At 37.3% G+C, this 26,802-nt stretch overlaps 1 protein-coding gene across 1 annotated transcript in view; it reads right to left on the reverse strand.

Moving 5' to 3' along the window:
• VPS13B (vacuolar protein sorting 13 homolog B) overlaps positions 1-26,802 on the reverse strand; it is a 5,424,989-nt gene that overhangs the window by 1,431,423 nt on the left and 3,966,764 nt on the right. Inside the window, exon 35 of the mRNA XM_044065647.1 lies at positions 6,169-6,306. Coding sequence (XP_043921582.1) covers positions 6,169-6,306 — 138 coding nt within the window. The remainder of the gene's footprint in view (positions 1-6,168; positions 6,307-26,802) is intronic.

The raw sequence follows: 26,802 nt of genomic DNA on the forward strand, positions 1-26,802 counted from the left end.
TGTGACTTTGATGGTAAAATTAGCCAACTAAAACTACCCCCCCCCCCCCCCCCGAATAATACTGTTAGTCTTTGGCATTCTGAACAGGGTGTGTAATGGCTTTAAGACTAGCACTTATAGTTATAGGAAATACTCTGTTTCTAGTCTCAGGAAAATAAGGCAAAATTTTACTTGTAAAGGTTGTGCCTGTCACTGTCAGCCTTAGTAAAACCTGAGGATCAAAAGGCTAACAATTTATGAATCCAAACAATACAGTCACACACAGCACTTACATGTGTTGCCCAAGTCTCATCTGTAGGGCTGGGCTTCTGGGGAAAAGGGTAATGAATCTTCCTGAGGCAAGTTCACCACACTAAAAAATAAAGAACTTATCAAGTGATTGACACAGTCCAGCAAGAACAGTAAGAAGGGTTTTCAAGAAATTATCAAACGAATGTACACATTTTTGACTAGGTAAGGAAGGTAGATGACAAAAACGAGCAGCACGTGTTGCTTAGAAAGATATCAAAAATGTATCAAAACTAAGTATCACAGACTACACTGGTCAGTCAGTGACTGTACCAAAGGTGGCAAAACTGGGCAAGTGGCAACTTTCCGAAAGAAACTGTAGGGCTGCATTCAGTGGGACCTAAAAATAAAATCAGAGTTCAGCAAAGTGGTAAGGCAAGACTTGAATGCACTGCCAGTTATTTTTATTTATTTTTTCAAGGCATAAAGATATGCTAGTAGGAAAAGTTTCAATATGTATGTATGCAGGGCACACGTGCAATGTAGTATACATGTTATCCAGCTTACATAGAATGGAACGGTAAAGCAGTCTCACAGGGCAAACTGAGATTTAGTACAAAAAGTATACTAATACTTAAGTTGGTAAAGCAAGTGGTATAATATAATGTGCATGCTGAAAGGAACACCAAACAAGAAACTATTGGTCACCATGGAAAAAAGATTATTCAATCTGGGGTGGCACACTGATGCATCAGTTGCCTGTGTGGGGCTCTGTCAGGAACTATGATTACCTCCAAATTCCCAAATATATACCAAAAAACAAAATGATGATCCTCTGAATAACCAGTAGGTATACCTGCAATATTACAGTGACAATGTGCTTCTTGTGATGAAAGATTCTCTGCCTTATTTCTGCTGCTGGCTTTGGTCACACACAGCTGTGAATAGGTGTAGGTATTTTTAAATGAATTATTTAGTCTTGTAGGACTTTAGAAGTGAGGATAGACAGTACATACCTAAAAACCTATTTTCTGCAATGACTACTGCTGATAAATGCTACTTTCTAAAGTGTGACCATCTCTTGTCAACATATCATTAAAACTTCACTTTCTAAATATATTAAATTACCTAAAATAAGCAAATCATATGCAAAAGTAATGAAGAGGCAGTAATAACTTATGGTATTTATATAGAGTTATCAAGATTTATTAATAGTAATCAATCTTAGCCTAAATGTTTAACTGTGTGTGTGTGTGTGTGTGTGTGTGTGTGTGTGTGTGTGTAGGAAATGATGTAGAGCGATACAAATGTGTGGAGGAAATGATAGAGGGAGGTGTGTGTGTGTGTGTGTGTGTGTGTGTGTGTGTGTGTGTGTGTGTGTGTCTGGAGGAGAGCAATGATTGATATTGTTGCAGTACACCTACTTCTGACAGCAAGTAAAAGATACTTAGTCCAGTGTTGAAATAAATCTGAAACAAAGTTAAACCAGCATTCCCTGATGTAGACCTTTAACCTACGAGGCAATGTAGCATTTGAGCTAAAGCAAACCACCTTGATTAAATACCAAATGGCTTACAGCAAGGCTATAGCTGTTTAGCAAATGAAGTATGTTGAATTGTTCCAGCTCAATAATTACAGTAGTAAGGACCTTTCCAGAAGCATAATCCTATTCACTCTACCATGCCTCCCAGAAAGCTTCCATTCAGCTGCAGAGATGTTTATTAATAAAAGTTTTATTTGGTGATAACTTGTTTCTGTTCATCACCAACATGGAATGATGAAATGATATTTGAAATGGTTATCTCCTGAATGTGTTCCCCAGAAAACTTTCTCAATAAGCCCATCATTAGTTGGGTCATTTCCTACACACACAACAGACCCACACACACACACACACACACACACACATATATACACACCCATCTCACACTCCCATCCCACACACTGTTTTCAAAGACAAGACCTATTCGCCCTTCGGTTTCATTCCCAGTTGAGTTGCTTTCTGTTTGCATTGTTTTTGCAGACTACTGCCAAGGACTGTAGTTTCATTCCATGTAGCAAAAACACCTAGGGAGGCTGACCAGTGAAGTAACATTTTCCCTTCCCATTGTGAAGGTGGATGGGCAATTGTGTTTTCCCTTGAATTAAATGGGGAAGGTAAATGAGAGTGTGTGTTTTCCTGGTAATGAAGTAGAGCTGCCTTGCAATCTTTGTTTTCCGGGATAGGTTCCAGAGACCCCACCACCACCCTGACTTGGTAGAAAGAAAGTACAGAAAATAAATGAACATATGATTCTTCCAACATAAACTGATGGATTTGCTCACATTCTTTTGGTTAATAATTCTTATTCCAAAGTCTTGGTGTGATATAACTAACTGTACACCTTTACACAAAGACACACTAAATCAGGCTTAGCTTCAATGGTATCTTTACCCTACCAATGTTCTTGTCTTCATGTCCTCTCATAAACAGTGAAGCTTATAAACATATGCAAGCCACTCAGTTTGGAATATCATACATCCAGTCTCTTCATGGTACATCCTGCTGCATTGCACCTCTTCCACTTCCACTTATACACAAGTGTCGTAATTGCCAGAATTTTTTTCCAGAGTTCAGTTTCTATGTTTTCGCTAAAAACTTCAGCTGTTTGTCTCTGTTCCTGCTATTCTCTTACCACACTGAACTCATCCTCTCTACTGTCCATTTCAGAGTGGATAGTGTGTGGGCGTGCGTGTGTGCGTGCAAGAAATGATGTAGAGAGATGCAAGAGTGTGTGTGTGTGTTTGTGTGGAGGAAATGATGTAGGGAGATGCAAGAGTGTGTGTGTATTATCTCACTAATGACAAAGGGACAATATTTTAGTTAAAGTTTAAAATATTGTCCCTTTGCGTTATTATAATGTTTTTTATTGAATTTGGCTTTGCGAGACAAGAATCACAGAGGGACAGAGAGACAGAGGAGAGTAAACATAGGCTCCATCTATGGCCAAATCAAAATGTCAGTCAAAGATTATTTTATTTTTTAACTGTTTTCCTCTCTCTAACAATGCAGGCTCAAATAGGCTCAGGATGCATGCATTTACAGCTAAGTCACAGTTTTAAAAATAATATGGATCAAATTATTCAAAAGGCTGGCGTTGAAAGCAGTTATACACCAGCAAATGCTAAATGGCATTCATGCAGTAAAAAAGAAAAAAAAAATCACAGTTGTACTAAAAGATAACAAGAGCCTTTGGACTGCCACAACATTCATGCCTACAGTCCTGATTGCAGTGTTTACTGCTTCACTCCTGGAGTGTTAAGTGTATAGGCTGACATATCAAACAAGCCTACAATACGTGAAAGGCAGACAGCACAAAGTGCATTGTTTCAGTGTGACTTTAATCATAGTTAAAAGATTTGTTGTATTTAATATCAACCCGATTGACCTGTTTAAATGTGAGAAAATTATTCGAACAAATAAGGCAAAAAGCTGAATGTTTTTTTTTTTCAGTTTAAAAGACTGGTTTCACATTTAACAAACAAAAAACAACTTCGGTAACCCGAATTAAACTAAAACAAACTACTTGCTCAGCAACCGGATAAAAATGAAAGTGGCCACACAGTCAGATAATTTTTTAAGCTTTCTTCCACTTTATTATCACGTGGACTTCTTCAGAAAAACCAGGACGCCTCCCTGCATCCTGGTTTTATAGTCAAAAGACAGGAAATGATGTTATTCTATTAGACAGTGATATTATACTTTAGATTTTAAAGTGAAAAACAATTAAATAACACTTTTTAAAATTTGTCAAATTGCACTTGTTTATAAAACGTTTCCTTTTTTCAAATGTATATATGTATATTAAAACATAATAAATCATTGAATAAAATATAACAATTGTCCGTAAAAATCTTATGTGCCTACAAAATCCGTTGATACCAAAAATTCTTTCTCTTACAAACATATATATCCAAAAGCTATTTTGTGTGTAAAAAACTGCATTGTGGTGGTGATTACTTTTTGCAGTGAAATAACAACTTAAACATTTTAAACTGTACTTCATAATATAATTGATTACTTGTTCAAATCGCAACTTGACCATTTACAAATATTGAAATCTACATTTATAGATGGATATGCTAAAAATAAAGTGAATGTCTGTGTCGTGACTCTAGCCTACCTCACCAAGGAATGAGTAAATTATACCCTCCCGTTCATAGTCACACAGGATCACTCATGCTCGAGAGTGCACAAATGTGCACTTGTGCACTAGAATTAGTCCATTCTACCCCACCTCACTCACATTCTCCCCCAGTGTGAACGCACGTGCACACTCACGCACATACACCACTCACACACACACGCTCACACTGACTAGAACACACACCCCGAGGACTCTCACGGACACACACCCTCTCACGTGTAAGCCCATTCAGAAGAATGAGCCCACATACTCTACCACATGTACTCCCTCTCGCTGGCGCAAGCACACTGGATGTGCGAGCGCGCGCACATGCCCACAAAAGCAGTCATGAACACACACACCCACACAAAATATGTGTGTGTGTGTGCTCCCGCACCCTCAAGGGTGTCCTATTGTGTAGGATGTAAATACTCTATACTCGTTGCAAGGAAAATCTGAAAGGTCCATACCAATATACTGTGGCTAGAGTATTTACATCCTACACAATAGGACACCCTTGAGGGTGCGGGAGCACACACACACACATATTTTGTGTGGGGGGGTGTGTTCATGACTGCTTTTGTGGGCATGTGCGCGTGCTCGCACATCCAGTGTGCTTGCGCCAGCGAGAGGGAGTACATGTGGTAGAGTATGTGGGCTCATTCTTCTGAATGGGCTCACACATGAGAGGGTGTGTGTCCGTGAGAGTCCTCGGGGTGTGTGTTCTAGTCAGTGTGAGCGTGTGTGTGTGAGTGGTGTATGTGCGTGAGTGTGCACGTGCGTTCACACTGGGGGAGAATGTGAGTGAGGTGGGCTAGAATGGACTAATTTTAGTGCACAAGTGCACATTTGTGCACTCTCGAGCATGAGTGATCCTGTGTGACTATGAACGGGAGGGTATAATTTACTCATTCCTTGGTGAGGTAGGCTAGAGTCACGACACAGACATTCACTTTATTTTTAGCATATCCATCTATAAATGTAGATTTCAATATTTGTAAATGGTCAAGTTGCGATTTGAACAAGTAATCAATTATATTATGAAGTACAGTTTAAAATGTTTAAGTTGTTATTTCACTGCAAAAAGTAATCACCACCACAATGCAGTTTTTTACACACAAAACAGCTTTTGGATATATATGTTTGTAAGAGAAAGAATTTTTGGTATCAACGGATTTTGTAGGCACATAAGATTTTTACGGACAATTGTTATATTTTATTCAATGATTTATTATGTTTTAATATACATATATACATTTGAAAAAAGGAAACGTTTTATAAACAAGTGCAATTTGACAAATTTTAAAAAGTGTTATTTAATTGTTTTTCACTTTAAAATCTAAAGTATAATATCACTGTCTAATAGAATAACATCATTTCCTGTCTTTTGACTATAAAACCAGGATGCAGGGAGGCGTCCTGTTTTTTCTGAAGAAGTCCACGTGATAATAAAGTGGAAGAAAGCTTAAAAAATTATCTGTGTGGCCACTTTCATTTTTATCCGGTTGCTGAGCAAGTAGTTTGTTTTGGTTTCACATTTAAATTTTGTTTGACTTTGAATATCTAGCTGTTAAGCCTGAGAGCAGTGATGAACGTCAAACATTCCTGTCACCCTAATTAGCCAAACAATTCAAAGTCTATTCCTTCTGCTACTGCATTGAAAAATGGGAAAATGTTTAACTAAAACACAGTAAAAGTAGTTCAATAGAAAAGGGAACACTATGGCTCTGATAAATTTGACCAACAAATAGAACAGTTCTGAAACATTCCTCACCTGGTCCACTGAGGAAGTCCCTGATATGGAGTGACAATAGAGGTGGAGGGATGCCAGTTTTGGAATCTACTTCTCCTGCTGCAGTTTGCAACCAAAGTGCTGTGTAATCAAGGGCTTCTGGCAATGTCTTCCCAGGATCTGTATATGAAAGTACATAAAATACAATTAAAAACATCAAGAACTGTACTTCCATCAAAGCTTTTATTGTTTGTTCCTGCATTCTGTACTCCTGGAAAAATCTCCGAAAATGCTGTTAAAGTTTTTGTATTCCTTTCCATATACCCATCTCATGCACTAAATGTTTTATAGTGAGCTGTAAAGTGAGGTGCAGTACCTTATTTTCAGGCATGTGAATGAAGCACTTCACAATAACAGATAACAGAAAAACAACCCAAGTGAGTCCACTCCATTAATGAATGCATAGTGCCTTTTTCCATTTCAGTCAGTTGTTCACCTGTATTCACTAAGGTTGGGTTCTTTCATCATCTCAAAAGACACACAGACAAAGGAAAACGTAGATATATACGCAGCCCCACCAAACACCCCACCCCCCAACCCCCACTATTTTGGTCTGAACAAACCACTAACCACAGGTAAAAGTATAAGCAATTACAAGCTTGGGCCTTATCACTTTCCTTCATTTATACTTTCACTGTCATATCTCACCATTTTATACATACAGATAAGCAGTGGTGCCATCTGAACCATTTAAGAGTAAGGATCAAATGCACAAACTCTGAAAGACGATTATAAAAGATATATATACACACACATATACATACATACACTCATATATATATATATATATATATATATATATATATAAAGTCCATGTCAACTTTCTGAAAAGCTATAAATTGAATGCACAATGTTGAAATGTCAAAATACCTACTCCTCTACTTGTGTAGAGAGCCCTGGAACCCCCTCCCCTGAACATCCATGTTAGCACTCATTTCTGAGTTTCACTGACAGGGGACTAATACTATTTATCGACTAGCTGTGTACTGGTACAGTCTGCCAATGTAGTACATGGATGCTATTAGTACGTATTCTAGTTTAAGGTTAAATTTCAACAGTTTGACATTTCAGAATTTTACATTCTGTATTATGACTTTTAGTATACCAGTACTGAATAAGTTATCACTCACCATTTTTTCTTCTCTATGTCCTTAGGTTACCTATCTATATTAGGACTAGTTTGGTGAATATAAAAAAATAGATTTACTTTTTAACTATCTAGCAAACAACAGCTCAATTCACATGGCAAGTAAGGCCCATGCCAGAAAAAAAATAAAAACTCTTAACAACTAAAGTCAAAGGAATCTCAGAGAAAGAACTAGGGCATCACAAATGAGTAGTGACAACACAAGGGCAATGCTGTGAAACACTACATTAACAAATATAAAGTGGAACTTCTTCCAGGCAACAAGATCATCTGAAGTTCCCTAGGAACAACACCATCCAAGAAAGATGCAGTATTATATGAGAAATGAAAACTGACAGATGCCATTCATTAAATCTTGCTTCTCAATGACATAAAAAAGAACCTCTATCCAGAGAAAAATCATGTGGCACTTCATGAAGCTGGTCATCTTTTAGTCTGTATTTTAGTATTATCAGGACATTTTTTTGATACAATTAAAAAGTAGTAGCAAAGTTAAAAGTTCTGAGGTAGCTCAGTGTGTGGCTTTGGAAAATTTCAGAAATGCCAGAAAATATGGCATCTATGGTAGAAGAAGTTGAAAAGGGGATCGACAATGTGGTGCCAAACACAACTGAATATGTGTCTTTTAAGAAAAGCAGTCTTTCCAGACCTGGTCTACAGATTCTGGAATGGCAATTCATTTTAATCCTCATGAGTTGAGAGAGTTCATTAACAAGTTAACAATGTATGCAAAGGCAAATGAAAGGAGGTAAATGTGACGACAGTGAGCGTTTATGAGAGAAGTATGACAGCATGCCATCGATGCAGCACAGAGGTAGTGAAACCAGAGAGAAATTGATTTTAGCAGACAGACAAATGGTAGATACTAAACAGATGGTGAGCATTCAGAATAATGCCAGGTGAAAATTACAGTTTACATGGAAATCATAAAATCTGCCAGTTAGTGCACAGGATTACAACTATCAACAGTATGCAGGCTGCTTCTTGTGATCTAGGGTTTTAGTTCCTTAGTGTTTACTTGCCTGCAGTGTGACCTTGAGAAAGTCACTTAACCAGACTGCGCTTTTGCACAATTGAAGAATTGGGCTAAGCTTCTTAATGGTCTCTACTGGACTTCATGAACAACCTAAGAAGAAAAAGGTTCTCACTGAACTTAGTGCAAGAGAAAATGGCAGAATGGATTAGTTTCCCAAACATCACATAGTATTGATGAGGCATGGTGTTTTATTTTGACTGCAGCAAACATGGTCATAAGGAAACTTGTACAGTCCAAAAAAGAAAATGAACCTCTCCCTCAAAGTTGATCGACCACAAAAATCCAACGACAATGCAGTAGAAGAAGTAGATCAACACCACGAAAGATGTACCAAAGCTTTATTTCACATAAAATCCACAGGAATAAGCGCTTTCGCGTGCTTCCAATGCACGCTTCTTCAGATATGTTTAAAAACATGGTAACAGCACATACTTTATATACCAAAAGGCATAATTGCTTAATGAGTTAATTAGTGCAATTATTTAGAAAACTTATCTGCTTCATTTAAAGCTATCCTCCACAATATCACCATGTAGCACTCAATCAACTTATAAAATATTTTAACAAATAAAAGAGACAGAAGAAGAGACAGAAAACTCATTATATTTGTTCTAATAACACTGTATAAGATAGCGTTTAACAAAATTTTTCTCAGTACAGCTATAAATTCATGTGAAGGCTATGAATATAGTAGAAATCATAATAAAAAATATATATAACTATATCTAGCCATTCATATTTCATTGGCCATGTACAGGACACTAACCGGGGTGTTCACTAATGTATAATAGTAAGATAAATATGGGATATCTATGAACGACCATGTAAAGCATTATATTAAAAATGTTAAAAAATATATATATATGTTATATTACATTATATATAAAATCTAATGAGGTAGATGTTGAATGACTGGTTAAAACAGTTGCTATATAGATAGTTAAAAACGAGAAATATACAAATATGTGTCTATTTTAAATATATATATAAATAAATCAATAAATAAATAGATAAATAGATAACTATATTGGTACCAATAATTATATCAACATGTACGTGATATAATATGACCTCCCTATCATTTAATAATATATATATATAAAGTGGCTTAGAAAGTGGCACATAATGAATAAATATATATCTGGCCAGTCTGTAAGGTAGTCATTTATAATATCATGGCTCTATATCACCATAGATAGACCTATGAAATAGCCAATATAGAAAATCCAAAAACCTAAAAAATCTGAGAAGAATATGTGTATATATATATATCATATATGAACAACTATGCACATAAATATGCATGAAAATAATATATGATTTAATGTATAATATAATTGTATTAGTTTAATGATATAAATACAACATTTCTAACATTCCGCTACAGTAAATCTTGTCCATATATTGAAATAAACAAAATCTGGATAGGTCAATGATATTTTCGTTTCTTTAAGTGTGATCTAATGCTAATATAACTACTGAGGCCTGGATACTGTTGTGCTCTGACCCTAAAAATCCAATCTAATTCTAAATTCTCCAATTCATTAAAATTATCTCCTCTGCGTGAATTTATAATTCTTTTTTGTAACACTCTAAATACAAATTTATGATTTGAATATTCGGAGACATGTTTAGATAAAGCATTTTTCGGGTCATTTTTCTTTATGGCATATAAATGCTCTTGTATCCTGTCTCTAAGCCTTCTAGTTGTCATGCCCACATAGAAAGCAGGGCACAATTCACAAGTAGCTAAATAGATCACATTAGTGTCATCACAACTAGCTGAACAACTAATATCAAACTCAAGTAATAACTCAGGATGTAAGAACTTATTGTCTGTAGAAATCCATTTACATGAGGTACATCTTCCACAAGGAACAGTACCTATATTACCTCTGTTGTTACTTAGTTCATTGACTTTTTCATTACATAAAATTCTTTTCAGATTCTTTGTGTTTTTATGTGTGTAAGAGGGTCTATTTCCTATTAACTTTTTTATTTCATCATTGGTAATTAAAATTGACCAATTCTTACTAATAATGTCAGTTATATACTTGTTATCGCTTGTATAACTGATTATACACCTCACTTGCTTACATTCCTGTTGTTCTGGAAGTGTATATCTGTTTCTATTCTTATAGTCATATGTTGCCCTTGGCTTGTAGCTGGAATCACTAATAAATTTTTCTTTTACCCAAGCTACAGTGTGAGGATTATAGCCTCTATCCAGGAACAACCGTTCTAGCCTGTGAAATTCAGTATTACATTCAGTTTTATCTTGACAGATCCTACTTATCCTTGTAAACTGTCCTTTCAAAATGTTTGTGAATGTAAATCTGGGATGCATACTATCGTGTTCTAGCAGTGTGTTTTTCCAACACTCTTTCCTGTATAGGGACGTAACTATTCTACCTTTTTTCTCTTTTCTGATGTTGAGATCTAAAAAGTTAACATTGGAATATGAATATTCCATGGAGAATCTAAGGAAGTCTGTAGTTTTCTCCAAATCATTAATAAAGATTTTAAGCTCCTCAGGGGTTCCATCCCAGATTAGTAGTATATCATCCACAAATCTAAAGTACGCCAATATTTTATGATATTCAGGATGTGTAAAAAGACAGGTGGTTTCCCATTTATATACAACCAAATTGGCATACGTATTAGCGCAGGGGGTGCCCATGGCTACCCCCCACTGTTGTATATAAAAAGAGTTGTTGAACATCATGACATTCTTGGTAAGCACTATTTCAATCAAGGCATTCAATAGAATCTGTTCACTATTGTTATATGTCCCATATTTATTTAATACATATCTTATTGCCTCTAAGCCATAAACATTAGGTATAGCTGTAAATAGGCTCTGCAAATCTAACGTAACTAATAAATGCTTGTCTGAAACATGTTTTTGTATGTCCTTAAGATACTGAATCAATCGATAGGAATCTTTTAATATGGTGGGGATATTATTCACTAGTGGTTTTAACTTCCTTTCAATGAAAATAGAGATATTTTCCGTAACCCACTGATGTCCTACTACTATGGGGCGTAAGGGTGGTGGTGTTATACCCTTGTGCATCTTGGGTAGCCCCTTGATGTATGGTATCATTGGATGTTCAATGAGTAAAAACAGGTAAAACTCATGACTGATTTGTCTAGTGATCATCATGTCATAAATGTCATGGTGTACCTCATATATTAACTTATCTACTGTCTTTTTGTCAATCTCTGCACAAGGAAACTTGTACAGATACTGGTGCAATTTGTGACGTATTATGGGAATGAACAAGTGCTTTGGCAGATCTAGCAGCCAGTTAGTGTTATTTGGATGGAATATAAATATATACTGATCACAATTATTATGAAAGTACCCTTATGCAAAGACAGCAAATTACTGAAGTTATAAGAAAGTGTCATTAAAGAAATACCAACTGTAAACTGATTTTTTCAGAAAGACATCAAAAACTCACAAGCAGCTGTGCAGCACTTTAAAGGAATGTTGCAAAGTTTGGACTTTAGTATGAAGAACAGGATAACAACATTGGTCTGACAAGGGAGATGATTTTTCTGAGCTATTATACAGAATCGGAATTGCCTAGACACAGTAAGGACTTGTTGTGTCTAACAATGGTGGCTGCCAAAAAAACAATTACTAGAAAATGGAAATCAAAATTTAAACCAGCTATACTGGAAGTAGTGAATATAGTAACAGGGATGAAAAATGGAAATGAGATCTTTAGAAAAGGGTAGGAGCAAACTACACAAGGAAAAATAGCAATTGTGGGAACAATACATACAAGGGAGGAATGAGGTTTAAAAGGCGACAAGACTTATATAAGCTATGTAATACTTGAGTAAGAAAAATTGGGTGGATTATAAGTGATGTATAATGTTTGCAACTGGGAGTGTGTCATTATGGTTTATGATGTAAAATGCTTGCAACTAGGATTATGTCTGTGTTTTTTTTTCATTTATATAAATGTATGATTGCCTATGTAGTAAGTGATGGTTTAATAAAGATGTGTCTTGTTTAAAAAATGCAGGAATTGAATAATTTATGTAATATTGCTTAGGTTACATGATATACAGCAATACATGTCTCAAGTATAATGTTTATGTAAATATAGTTTGATTACTTTTATATGACTGTAAACTTGTCTATGTCTCAAGTGATACTTCAATAGAGGTGTTTTGCGGGAAAAAAAAAAAGAACAGGATACCGACACACCATTAGAACTCAGTTTGTCTGTCAAGGATTTGCTGAAAATAATGAGCAATAGTGTGAACATAATTTAGATAGGTGTGTGTGTGTGTGTGTGTGTGTGTGTGTGTGTGTGTGTGTGTGTGTGTGTGTGTGAGAAAATATGCACTGGGCTGAAAAATGTGATCTTACATTAGACATTTGACAGTTAATCTGATGAGGCTTTATTATGTTCTGTTAGTGAATGCAGAGCCGGATCATGGTCAAAGGAGGCTATGGACAGGGTAATGGATCATGTATCCCCCCCGCAGCCATTCCAGTTTCCCATTACTTTGCTATTTCTCCCCAGTTATCATAAACATTGTTCAAACCAGTCAGTGTACATACTATTTTTTCCTTTACTTCTACAATGATTACAGATATTTGAATTTAATTTAAAACTTTTATTTCAAATTTTACGTCAAAAACACTGATAGACATTTGCTAAACAAAACAATGCAATCTCACAATGAAAACAGACTTAGCATTAACTGTAAACTTATCTGCTCTTGAAGCTCACATTCAAAGAAAATGCATTTTGCCAGTGGCAGATTAAGTTTACCTTTGGGGTGTTTTCACTCATTTTTAGGACCATGCATACAAGCATGTTTTCTTTGATTTACCTTTCTGATTGCATTAAATTACATTCCTTGTATAACACAATAGCACTTGTTAGATCATGTTTTAAATTTGTAGTTTTGAACACTTTTCCTAAGCAATGAAATAAAATGTATGAACCAATAATGACAAAACTACCCATGTCAGAACATTTCAACCATAAAAGGCCACTCAAAACTACCCATGTCAGAACATTTCAACCATAAAAGGCCACTCAAACTTCTGTCAATACAATACACCAGTACCAATTAATATGCAGAATCTCTGCAGAAGTAAAACTCATCCGAAAAATTCCACATTAAAAAGATCTGTAACTAAAGAAGAGGTTGCTAGAGAAAACAGCTTTATATTCCAGTGTTTCATCTACAAATTCAGTGCCTGCTGTCCTTGAAGAATAAATGACCTATGTTACATTAAAAAAAAAATGGTACAACAGTAATATTGCAATAGGGAATTGTTGGGAAAGCAACAAGAGGTTCATAGTTACTAGGCATCTCATCCAAAGGAGGACACATACAGGACTGCAAGCAACCCACCCAAAGAAGATCAGCAATCCATCTACATGGTGTGGGAGTAGAATGCACAACCTTCTGCATCAAATGCAAATATGCTACCTGTTGTGCTACTAATATGGATTTTAAATTCTCTAGCACAAACATTGACAACTGTGATGATATGGGCATGTGCCAGCATAGCCAGCTGGAGTTTTGTAAAGAATGATATGTCCTTTGAATATCAAACTGATTTATATAAGATGCTTGTGTTACAAATGTATTAGAACTGTATGTCATTTGTATATCAAACTGATTTTGTACAGATGCTTGTGCCGAAAATGTATTTCTGAGCTTTGCTTGTGTTGAAATGTATCAACAGTGCACCCTGCTGAAGTGAAGGGAAATGTACATGTAGTTTTGTAACTGAATTAAATGCATATGTTTTAATAGAGGATACTGGCACAGCAGAGGTTAACTTTAAGAAAAATAAGGGAAATTTAAATCTTAAGCCATTAAAAGGCACCCCACAGTGCTGAATAGGACCAGAGACACTGGGTCTGGGGAAGAGCTTTTGTCCATTAGCTCAGTGAAAAGAGGGGAGACCCCAGGCACTGCCATAAACATCTGGACGTGTACTGTGGCAGTCTGTGCTAATTTCTTGTCTCAGCTACAAAGGGGAATACTATGAGAACCTAGAGTCAGGTGACCAGATGAGGTCATTCTGCCAGCCCTCTTGGAAATTATATTACAACGAGAATTCTCAGAATTTTGAGTATTCTGTTTAGGAAGCCTGACTAGAAAGACTCTCAGCCACAGCATCTTGCCTTGTGGTAGTAAGTAACCTAACTAGGGAATAGTAAAATTCTCTTACATTCAGCCAGGGATATAGTGAAACTTAGTTCAGAGAGTGTGTTCTTTGTTTGTATGAGTCTGTCCATCAATGTTAATTTCAATATTCTCTATAATCTGAACTCTGTGGTTTACTGTGAATATATGTTCAATATTTTCATGTTCTTTTATTATTAAATATATCTAAAACTTTTATTGTGGATGGTCCTATTTATTAGGTGGCACTGTGTGGGCCACTCCAGAAGGCCTATCCATCCTGGTGAGCTACTATAATTTGTATTAGTGTTAATATTACAAAGTACAACTGGACACCCTCTGTTAATGGCCTTAGAGAAGCTGATTGTGGAGTGTCTGGTGACAGTGAATCTTCCTTATAGTCTGGGCAGAGTTGGTACAGTGTGTAACCTGTGCCAGCCTTTCCCAGGTGCGCGCGTATGTGTGTCAGCTTCTTGGGGCAGGGACACGAAGCACTGGGCTTACAGAGAGGGGATGGAGGACTTGGCATAGACACTGGGGAGAGGTCTTCGTCTTTAAATACAGTGTATCCATTTGTATTCCAAGTGCACTTCCCTCTCCAGTGTCCGTAGTGAGGATTCAAGCTCTCTTATTACTGTCCCAGTGTGGGGACAACACATACTGGTGGCCATAACAGGTGGACATCAGCACGACCATTTGCTAAACAAAATAGCTGCACACTGAAGACAGACATAGCACAAGCAACAGTAAACTCTTCCCTTAAAGCCCACAATATCTTGAAAATGCACTGAAGGTCACAATTCCTAGAAAATGTACTGAAACTCAAGTTGATAAATGTTGTAGAGGATTCAGGCTCTTATCTTCTGTAACTAAGGTAGAGGGATTGAGCCTGAGTGAATTAAGTAACTTCCCATCCCTAACTAGGGGATTGTTCACACAGACACACACACACACACAGACAAAGACACACACACAGACACACACACACACACACACACACACACACACACACACACACACACACACACCAGAAGCAAAGCACTTTACTGATAAAGTTCTATAGACAGAAGAAGAAGGTAGCAGGAATGGTCATGTGTTTAAAGTCTGCGTGCAGATGTGGAATCAAAGAAGCAATCAACAGCAGGTGTGTGTAGATGCAAGCAAGCAACAGTAGGTGTGTGTGTGTCAATCTGCGTTGTTCACACAAGGCATTCTCAAAGATGAATGCCCTTAAAGAAGTCATGTAAAAAAAATTTTTTTTTTAATTAAAAAGTAAATGTTGTAGCAGCTCACCTGGACAGAGTGCCCCAGGCAACTAGGTTATATGTTTATAAACAGAATTGTGGATATAAAAAAGATTTTTTGACAGTGTATATATTAATGATTTGTACTATATCTTTTTTTTTACATAATATAAGGTTTATACATACCTCAGCTATTTTAAAATTGTTTAATTGTTTGATACAGGTTAGAAAGAAATGTTTTTTTGAGAGCAGTCTTTAGAATTCAGAAAGGCTTACTGTGATATGAAAGGGTTAACTGCACTACCCTCTCACTTCAGTTTTTCTCTGGAAGTGCCTGCAGCACAGACTGTGGTCTTGCTTGTGAAGCCACATTCAAACATGTCAGTCCTGGGATGCAGATAATCCATATTTGTCATGGGCTCTCCCCCCAGAAATGGTGGCAGTAGCAGAATAATAAAAGTACACCAATTCAGAGAATCATTCTGCGGGGCTAATGTTCTCTCTGGAAAAAGTGAATATTACCAAAAAATGCATCATTCGCCTAGTCATCCCTATGGAAATAGGAGAATATAGGAAGGTATTTCCGAGGTGTGTGTGTGTGTGTGTGTGTGTGTGTGTGTGTGTGTGTGTGTGTGTGTGTGTGTGCTCATGCCCTTGTTTGTGCAAGTCCATGAATGTGAATGTGTCTGCAACAGCTTGCTTGCAGGTGTGTTGTTCTGTGCACGAACATGCAGGCGCATGCAGGTGGTTGCCTATGCTATAGCAAAGAGTGGGTCGGCAGGAAGAACACTAGCATGGTCAGGTCTGACAGCACAGTGTTTGACTTGGAAGGTCAATGACTGTAAATGAGGTGCTCCTCAATGAAGCTTTACTTTGTTTTTGAAATGAAAACTTTCACCATAATTTACCAACTCATGTTAAGTGGTGACAACCTCTTAGAATCCTAGAGAATGTGTTCTTGTTTCAATGACCTACTGATCTATATTTACTTACAGGAATAGTAATGACGTGATCAAATGACTTTAGTATAAAAACATACTTATGTCATTCATGCTGTTATAGGTGGAATGTCACATTTCCAGCACTATATACACATTTTACATTACTGAATATTTAATGAAAACAAGTCAAATAAAATTAAATATCTCATGAAGATGAAAAAAATGAAAATATAAAAATATGAATAATAAATTACAAAGATTAATATCAGCATTATACCTCATCCTAGACATATGTTGTGCCATTTTCTTCTTACATCTTGCCATTTCCTATGCTGCCTGTTATTATTTGGTAAGTCACTAAGTTAAAGAATTTAGCCCTAAATAATACTATGGGCATAAGGAATTGTGGGTGATAAAAGAAATGTGTAAAGACACTATAGAAAAACATGATTTTTTTTTTTAGGTAGGTGCTCTACCCTGGTAAACAAATTCAAATAAATAAATAAATACATCAGTAATTAGATTTACTAATGTTTTAACTGGCATCAAATTGCTTGGGATATAACTGTATGTCTTATTTCCTGAAATTTAGCATTCGGCCAGATTTAGTGTTATGGGTTTTTATAATATTATGTTGGTAGAACTGGATGACAGAACTTTCCTGGGGACTCATGCCTGCTTTAATTAGGGGTCTGCAAGGATAGAGTATAATTAAGCAGCAGCCTCTACAGTTAATGATTTTTATAATTACTGGTGCACTGAATTCACTGAAGGCTAATCCTACTGAAATAATATAAGAACAATATGACAGCTAAAGTAGGGAAGATTTTCTTAAAGGTCAGGGTGACTAGGTGGATGCACACAGGCACAGAATCTGGTTGGCTGAGGACAAGAGGGCAAGTACTTGATTGTCTGTCAACTGAGATAAGAAGCTAATGACGTAAATGTTAGAATTGTGTCCTATATAAACAATGCAGCATATAATAGGCATGCATTTGATAAACAGGCCAGAAGTCTGACTTCTATTATGGGAAGCTGTGCTTATGTTAGTGTAGGTGATAATTTAAATGTTTCATGCACTGCTGAGAATGGTAAATATATAAAGCTGTTATACAACTAAAAGGATGTATTTTATTGTACAGTGCTTTCATGACTAGGTGATGTTTAATATGTTGTACTTATTTAACAGTGAAACTGCATGGCAACAGTTTCTTTCTTATGTATGACAATTCGTATATAAGATGACAATACAGATTATTAAAAAAAGAAAAGTCTCTAATTCAAGCTCCACCCCTTACTATTCACCAAATAAGACTCATGGTCAAAAAGAAATAGTTGTGGAATCAGATAGATCAAATACCAGTTGAAGTTTTTTAGGTTGTAGCTCAAGGATCTGAAAAAAAATACCAATTTATAACAACAAGGAGACTTTGAATAACTTCACAAAACAGCCACCAATAAAATATTCAAAAAAGGCACATACATTAGCATGTGAAAATGTGAAACACTGCTTTACTGTCTATCACATGGACAGCCATCATCTGTATCATATGGGATAGTCTCATTCTTCTTCTTGAGAACTTACAGTTAAAATCTGATACCAGATGTGTACTGTTTCACAAGATGTCTACCAACATGACCTGTTTTGCATATCAGAACCTGCAAAAATATTAGGAAAATGTCAGATCCTCTGTGTCACCATCAATGACCTGACAATCATACTTTGTCACCACTTACGCCCACATTTTAATACCATTAACCATCTGTCAAGGTCCTGAGGTGCCCTTATGGTAAAATTTCAGGAAATTTGACAGAAGGTTCACAACATTATCAGAGCCAATGTCAAGCACTGGTTTCCTAGCAGACAGACATTCTAGCCCTGATCAAGGCTGTATTTTCAGTGAAATAGACAACAAGTAAACAACAGATAATTTTCAGCCTAAATCATCTTTGTTTGAAAATCAAAATCCTCAAAGAGTCTGCCACTGGCCCAAATTATATTCACTACTATGTGAAACTTATACACACCAAGAATGTACGTTCAAGGGTGTACTAGATTATTCTGCATAAACCTACAAAATGCCTTGGAGACTTCCAAGATGGCTGCACATTGTGTAACACTTGACTCTAGCTCTCCCAGTGTGAAAGCAGAAACTGAACAGAGAAGACCAGCAGACTTTTGTGTTTATGTGCAAATTTCAGTAACTTTCTAGTAAGTGTACTGCCTGGATGCCATGAAAAAAAGCAATACACAGCACCTGGAAAAAAAAAACATAAGCTACAAAAAGTGAGGAAGAAACACTGACTGGGAAAAGTTCTGTAGCTGTTCAGCAAAAAGCAATGGAACCTCCAGACCTGACTTCCACTAACCTACAACAACTGCACACAGACCTGGTTAAAATAAACAAAACACTGATGGAGTACAGCAACACAAACAACAAAAGGCTGGAAAAAATGAAAGCAGATTTAAACAGATATTCAGATGAGGTGATAAAGGTGCAAAAATCAGAGGTTGATATGAAGGAAAGGCTGGCTGAATATGAGACTGCTTAGGAAGAGATGTTTCAAAAAAATAATAGGATTAGTAGGCAGAACATGTAGGGAAAACCTGAGATTTTCAGCAATACCAGAGAAGCAGGAAGGAACAGATTGCATTAATTTTATGAAAGCATAAATAAGCAAATGGACTGGTACTCCACAGTAGGAGTTGTTAGTTGAAAGGGCACACTGTGTATATGCTCCAAACCTGGCTATGAGAAAGCAACCTAGACCTTTAATAGTAAAGATGCAATCCTACCAGCAGGAGGAGTTGATTCTGACAAACTGTAGCAGAACGACAAAATACTAAAAGTGGGAGACAATAGAGTGATTGTTGAGAATAATTACCCATTGTACACCAAACAGGAGTAAATTCATCCCACTATTCAGGGAATGTTGAGACACAGGTGTGAGACTCAAACTGTTGTACCCAGCTGTCTTCAAGATATTTTTCCCTGGAGGGACAAAATAATTTTTGATGAAATACATGTTAAGGAGGAAATTCAAAAGTTTTCCAACAAAAATGAGCTGCAAAACAGGAGATTCTGCTTCTTCTTCTTCTTCTGGCAATAAAGACCACAGAGAAACTGCATCTGGAAACCTTTTCCACTGTTTCAAAGGAAAATGTTGGAGAGAAGAAAGGGAGCACGAGAGCTGACTAGAAGAATCGAGAGTATGTTGGAAATGAAGCAGAGACAGGATTTGGGAGATGGAGATGAACAGTAATAAAACCAGTACCTAATGTTTGATTGCAATTCAATAATTACATTTGTGAAATATGACAGAACAAGAAAATCTGGAAATATTGAACTTTTTCAGAATCTGTTGGACTTGTGGGGGACTCAAAAGTATATGCTCTACTTCATGTCATTAATGTTCGGAAAATACTTTGGGGAGGGGAAGAGAGGGGAGAAAATTAACTGTAAGTAAAGAAAACGTTTTTCTTAACAGTACTATTTTTGCGCTGTATGATTTATTTGCATGCTATAAAGTTTTCTCAGTTATTTTTAAGTGTAATGGGGAATGTAAATAGGTGCTGCTGCCCTTTTTTCATTCTTCCTTATCTCTTTCTTGTTAGTTTTAAGAAATGAATGCAATGCAATGCTTTAAAAAACGCCTGGTTAAAAGAGCATGACAAAAGAAAAATTAATGTGCTTTTTTTCTCATTCTTGCATGGGGGAATGACTGGATTAAGGACCTTAAATTGATTTAGTGACATGTTTTAAGAGAAAGCAAGTAAGTGAAAAAAAATATTGAATTTTATGGGGCTTTTTTCTAGCAAACAAATGTATGCTTAGTACCAATTCTGAATCTGTACCTGGCCCTCATGTCTATATGGAAACAATCTGAGAAAGAGAAACTGACTGTCTGATTCTCATGTCTCCAGGGAGACAATCTGATAATGAGAAATGGACTGTCTGGTTCTCATGTCTCCATGGAGACAACATGATAAAGAGAAATTGGTTACAGTCTGGTGGAGAGTGCTTAGAAGAGAAAAAAAGAGAAACTGCTTAGGAGTTGTTCACTGAAAGCATTCAGGTGTTTTCCCACCTTGGAGAACTATAAAGATAAGACAAAACCAGTTAGTACTTAGTAGATGCACAGGCTGACCATGCATCTTGCATGGATAACCTTTCTTTCAGGTTAACTCAAGTCTGAGTGTGTGGCTGTCAATTTGGGACATTTGTTCCTATTCAAGATGTACATAGCTTTGTGAGTTAGTATTAAATTAATAGGTTTTAGGGGGTATTTATTTTTGTTTGAGTGCTTTCAATAAAAATGAAGTTATGTACTTACCACAACGTCCCATCTGTGTTGTCCATTTTCATTCTTCCTCAACCTGTGGGTTCAGATTCAAACCTTGGCACTGACTTGGCCATTTTTTTATAACTTAGGATCTAACTCTTGAGCTCCTCCCTTACCCATAATTAGGGTTGCCACCTTTTCAAACGGCTAAAGTGGGACATTTTTGGTACAAATGTCAGATTTTGCAGGGCAAAACATACCCACTGCCAGTACAAAGGACAGAACTTCAGTTTTTTGCCTAAATATAAGCTTATTTTCATAGCATTTTAATTGCTTATTCTGTTTCTTATAACATTTAGGTGTTTCAGATACAGAATAACTGTTTTATGCAACTATTACATAAAATTTAAGAAATATTTTTGCCCTAAAATCTCAGGACATTTGCCATTTTTTTCAATTTATTTGCAGGACACAACTGCCCACAGAGGGACTGTCCCTAGCAAAGTGGGACAGGTGGTAACCCTAATGCCCCTATGCTCCCAATTACCTCAAATAAAGTTTGCTGCAGCTGTATAAACAGATACATAAAATTATGGAAAGAGCACTATCTTAAGAGCTCAAAGAAACAGCGGTTCCTAGAACACCTCTGTAAATCTTCACAGAATGGACAGGGGGATGGAGACAGGGAAGGTGGAAGAAGAATGAAAATGGACAACACACATGGAATGTTATATTAAGTATACAAATTCTTTATCTGATTACCCAAGTAGCAGCTGCACAAATGTCCGCTATCAGAACTCTGGACCAGAAGGCTTGAGAAGTACACATAGATCTAATAGAATGAGTTTTAACATGACCAGGTAGAGGCATTCCTTAAGCAAAATACACATGTGGAATGCAGTCTGTGATCCATTTAGACAAAGTGAGTTTGAATACTGACCTTCCCTTTCTAACACTGAAGAAGGAGACAAAAAACTGATCAGTTTTTATGAAAAGATTTTGTTCTGTCTAAATCAAAGTGCAGCTGTCTATGAATGTCTAGCAAGTGAAGGGTGTATTCACCTTTGTTCTGAAAATTGAGGAAGAAAACTGGCAAGTTAATGATCTGACTAATGTTGTTTTCAGAGGCAACTTCAGGCAAAAAAGGAGGATAGGTATGCAAAGTCACTCTATCTTTATGAAAAAATCAGATAGGGACGTTTGACTGATAAAGCTTTAACTCAGATATCCTTTTAGCAGGTATGATGACCACTAAAAAGGCATTTTCCAGGACACAAATTTCAAATCCATCTTGGCTGAAGGTTCAAAAGGAAGTAGGACAAGAGCTTTTAACATCATGACTAGGTCTCAAAGAGGAGCGAGGTCCTTTATAGGCGGTCTAAGTAAAAAGGTACCCCTGAGAAATGCTTTACAGAGTCCAGATGATGCCAGAGAAGAGAAATTGTCCCCAATGTGACAGTTTGAGATGGCTGCCAGTTGTACCTTAATAGTAGAAAAACTTGCCTCACTTTGGAAAGTTGAAGCAAAAAAATCCAAATAGGAACTGTAAAAGGATTCAAATGATCTTGATGAGCACAAATCAAAAATCTCTTCCATTTACTTTTATAAATATTCCTAGCAGAGACTTTAGGAGAGGATATTAAAATCTTTTGAACCAGAGAACAAAGCCTGGTATCTCTAGTCATCACTGGAATTGGAGAAACCATGCAGTTAATTTCAGTCCTGGGAGATCCGGGTGAAAATGCCCTGATGGGTGGGACAGAAAGTGTGGATGTGGTTCCAGCATCCACAGAGGGTGTACTACGCGAGACCAAAGGAAGAGGAACCAAAACTGTCAAGGTCAGAAGGGGGCAATGAGGATCACTTTGCTCTTCAACCTCTGTGCTTTCTGAAGAAATCTGAGTATGAGGGGTAGGGGGAGGGTAAGCATAAAGAAGACCAGAGGGCATACAGCATCTCTAGGTGATTGTCCCTGAGGAGGGATCAGGGCTGAGAAACTGCTGCACTTGTTGAGGGGTGAAGCAAAGAATTCGCAGCTAGGCTAACTCCACTTGTGGAAGATCATATTTTCCACTGACAGATTTAGAGACCACTCATGAGGCATTAGAATAACTCTGCTGAGCCTGTCCACCACAATGTTGGTTTTCCCCAGAATATGTGTTGCAATCAGGAAGCGGTTGGAAAAGGTTGCCCATTGCCAAACCTTCATTGCTTCTCAACATAAGGTGCAAGATATGGTTCCTCCCTGTTTGTTGATGTACCATACTACTGACATACTGCTCATTTGTACTGTAATAGTTCCTAGAGGTGTAAGGCTCTGAAATGCTTGCAACACTAGAAGCACAGCTCTCATCTCCAGTACACTGATTAGCAAATTGTCTCTTGTAGCAACCACGTGGATTGGACCGTGCAATCCAGGTAATGCCCCACCACTATAGCTGAGAAGTGTCCATGGTAAACGCAGCCTTGAAGGGGGGTGGAAAAATGAAGGGTCATCTTAGCTTGACTTCTTCTGAGTAGACGGGCCAGACCCAAAGGCCTCCAAAAACAATGACTCCTCTGAGGAAGAGTTTTGAGTAGACCAACCACCTCTCTAGCTCAGGACTTCAAAGATATCTCCAAACAAAATGTTATCTGGTGGAGATCTTGGGGACCCTTGCCCTTCATTGAAGTCCATATCTTCTGTCATTGATTCTTGAGAGGTATCCAAGTGCCTCCTCTTGCACAGTCTCTTTCAAAGTACCTCCTTGGTGGGATGTTCCGGGGAGATTTCGGAACAGACGGGGCACTCCCCAGGGGGAGCTGCTCAGTGAATCTTAGGGTCTGGCTGTCCCTGAGGTGGAGGATGAGCAGGCTCAGGTGCAGAGTCAGAGAAGGAGTGGGATCCAAAGGAGGTAGAGTCGAGGTAGTTCTAAGCTGGGAGAAAACCCTCTTAACGACTTCGAATGCAAAAGAACCCGGAGAAGTCAAAAGCAATCTCTCCTGAACCAAGGTTCTAGAAGCAGAGAACTCCAAACCCTCATGGATCGCCTGCACCCAAGAGGGAGTCAGAGCCGAACTGTCATGTGCAGAGGCTCCAAGGGAAAGGTACGGCTCCAAAATCTTCGGAGTCAAGGACATGCCCTCTAATCCAATGCCAATGCTGTGTCTCCAAGCTCCATTGTGCTCTAAGAAGGTTGGATCCGATCAGATCAGAGACGTTGTCTGAGCTGAAGAAGGAAGGGTCACAGGGATCCAACTTGTCACCTCTGGATACCTCCAGATCCGAGGGCTCTGAAATGAGAGGTTGGATCAGAGAAGGAGAAATCAAGGGCATAAAGGTAGGGTGGCTCACAAATGCAGTTGGGGATGAAACAGGCAAAACTCACATCTGTATCTGCATCCTGAGGAATCTCCTCATCATCCTGTCCACCTCCGCTTCGAGCTCCAGGAAGATCTGATGGAGGATGATGCTGATGGATGTCTCGACAACTTCTTCGGTGTTTCTTGGAAAAAGGGAGACCTCATAGTGGGAGACATGACCTCCAGACAGGGACTATGGGTTTGACACTGAGGAGGTGACAAAGTTTGTGTCAGATTAGAAGGCCTCAGATCTGACAGTTTAATAGTCTTAGCTGGTGAATCAGAAGTCGCCCTTTTAGTAGGAGACTGGGCAGGGGAATGTTTACTGTCCTTCCTGGGCTCCTCATGCTTTCTTGTAGGGGTTTGAGTCCCTGATTCTCAAGATGGGCCAGCAACAGAAGCAGATTGAGGAAGAAGATTCTTAAGGATAAGTTTGTTTCTGGCATTCCACCAGAGCATGGGAAATGAAACCTAAACAAATATCACAGGACATGTTCAAATGACTGGACCCAACAGAGTAAACGCACTCACTGTGGGCATCAGATCTGGGGATCTTATGCCCAGAGGAAATGCATTGTTTGAATCCAACAGGTTTGTCAGCCATAGTGTGATTACAAAAATAAAGCAGAAAGTTTTAAAAGAAGAGAGAGTTTTTTATATATAAGAAAACAGAAAGGTAAATTGTCCACAATAGTAGGGAAAAAAATCCCAAAGGTATATAAGTATCTAAAGACATAGCGGAGAAATCCAAAAATAAGAAAAAAAAGGTTTGTAGAAGGGTAAGGAAGGTGATAGGCTACAAATAACATCTAGCAGATAATAAAAAGTTTGATTTAAATCGTTCACAACCCACGAGGAGCTCTGAGAGAGAAAATCCCAGCTTGCTAGAAGTGTAAGATCTGAGGTAAATGGGAGGACAGGGGCATAACGGGTAAGGGAGGAACTGAAGAGTCGGATCCTAAGCTATAAAAATAGTGGCTAAGTCAGATAAGAAGTTCAGCTTGCCACCCATAGGTTGAGGAATGAATGAAAATGACAACATCAGATCAAAATTTTGTAAGATGTGATATACGCTCATGGATATGACAAGAAACAACTATATAAAAGTTCAACCTACCAGTGTATGCATGTAACACAAAAGCTGGAACTAGACATTTAACAAAAAGGTGTTATACAAAAAAGGTGGGAATAACAACTTTTTAATACAGTGATGCTTCCTGTAATATCTTTTAATGTCAATGGTCTGGGAGATAAATAGAAAATGGTCTCAGAGATAAATACAAAATGGTCTTAGAGATAAATACAAAAAAGAAAGAATACTGAACTATATTAAAAATGTAGAGTGCAAACAACTATGTTACAGCACACACACTTGGAAAGAACTGAATATGAATTTGATAAAGAACGTTTTTCAGAACGGTTATTTGACAAAATATCTGGGACAAAGGAATACTTACATTAATTGCAAGAGGAGCTCCAACAGTCACAGAAGAGGATAAAAAAAAGATAATAATGGCAGATTTGTAGTGCTAAGGGGCTACTGGCAAGAAACAAGGATTACACTGGCATGTATTTATATACCACCTAAATCTGCTATAATGGAGCTTATGAAAATTCTGGGAGAAGTAATCAGTTTTTAGCAAGGAATATTACTTACAGGTGGGGATTGGAATTTGATTTGCAGCAGTGAAGATGTGTCTGGGGGCCTAGAAGGGAAAGTACAACAAAGGAGGCTAGATTTTTGAAGAAATGTATGAAAATATTTGGCAGAGAAGATGTGAATTCAGTAATAGGAGTTCAGAGTGAATTTGTATATTATTCCCCAAGATATAAAAATCAGGCTAGGCTAGACAGAGTTTACATTTCACAGGAACATGTGCATTTAATTGAAGGTCTTGATACGTACCCAATAACTATTTCAGATCATGCACCAATAATAAGTAAAATAAAAACACAGGGTAATGAAATAAAAATGAGAAAGTGGAGCTTCCAAACTATCTGAAGAAAAGAGAGGAATTTAAGGAATGGATAGTGGAGATTATTCAGGAACTATTTAAGAGGATAGAAATTACGTCTGAAAACATGGCCAGAGAGTGGGATAAAATTAAGGTAGAGTTTAAAAATAGGGTGGAAATAAAAGAAAGGGAGCTATGGTTAAGAAGTAACAAGAATTATTTAGTGGGACTGAAAAATGTTTAACGTATTGCAGAAGAGGGGGAATCTCACAGAACAAGAAGAAAACATACAAATGGAAATGTTTATGAAATAAATGTGACAAGGTTAGAGGTAGATGAGGTTCAATTACTAATGGTTAGGATAGGAGGAGATGAGATAAAAATTGTGATGTATAATCAATCTACAGGAAAGTCCCCTGGAATAGATGGTATTCCTGTGGAAATTTGGAAGCTATTAGGGAAAAACTGATAAAGATCTGGAAGGTTTTGTTTA

The sequence above is a fragment of the Protopterus annectens genome, chromosome 3.part0, assembly GCF_019279795.1.
Source record: "Protopterus annectens isolate FY-2018-M chromosome 3.part0, PAN1.0, whole genome shotgun sequence".
Lineage (NCBI taxonomy): Eukaryota > Metazoa > Chordata > Ceratodontiformes > Protopteridae > Protopterus > Protopterus annectens.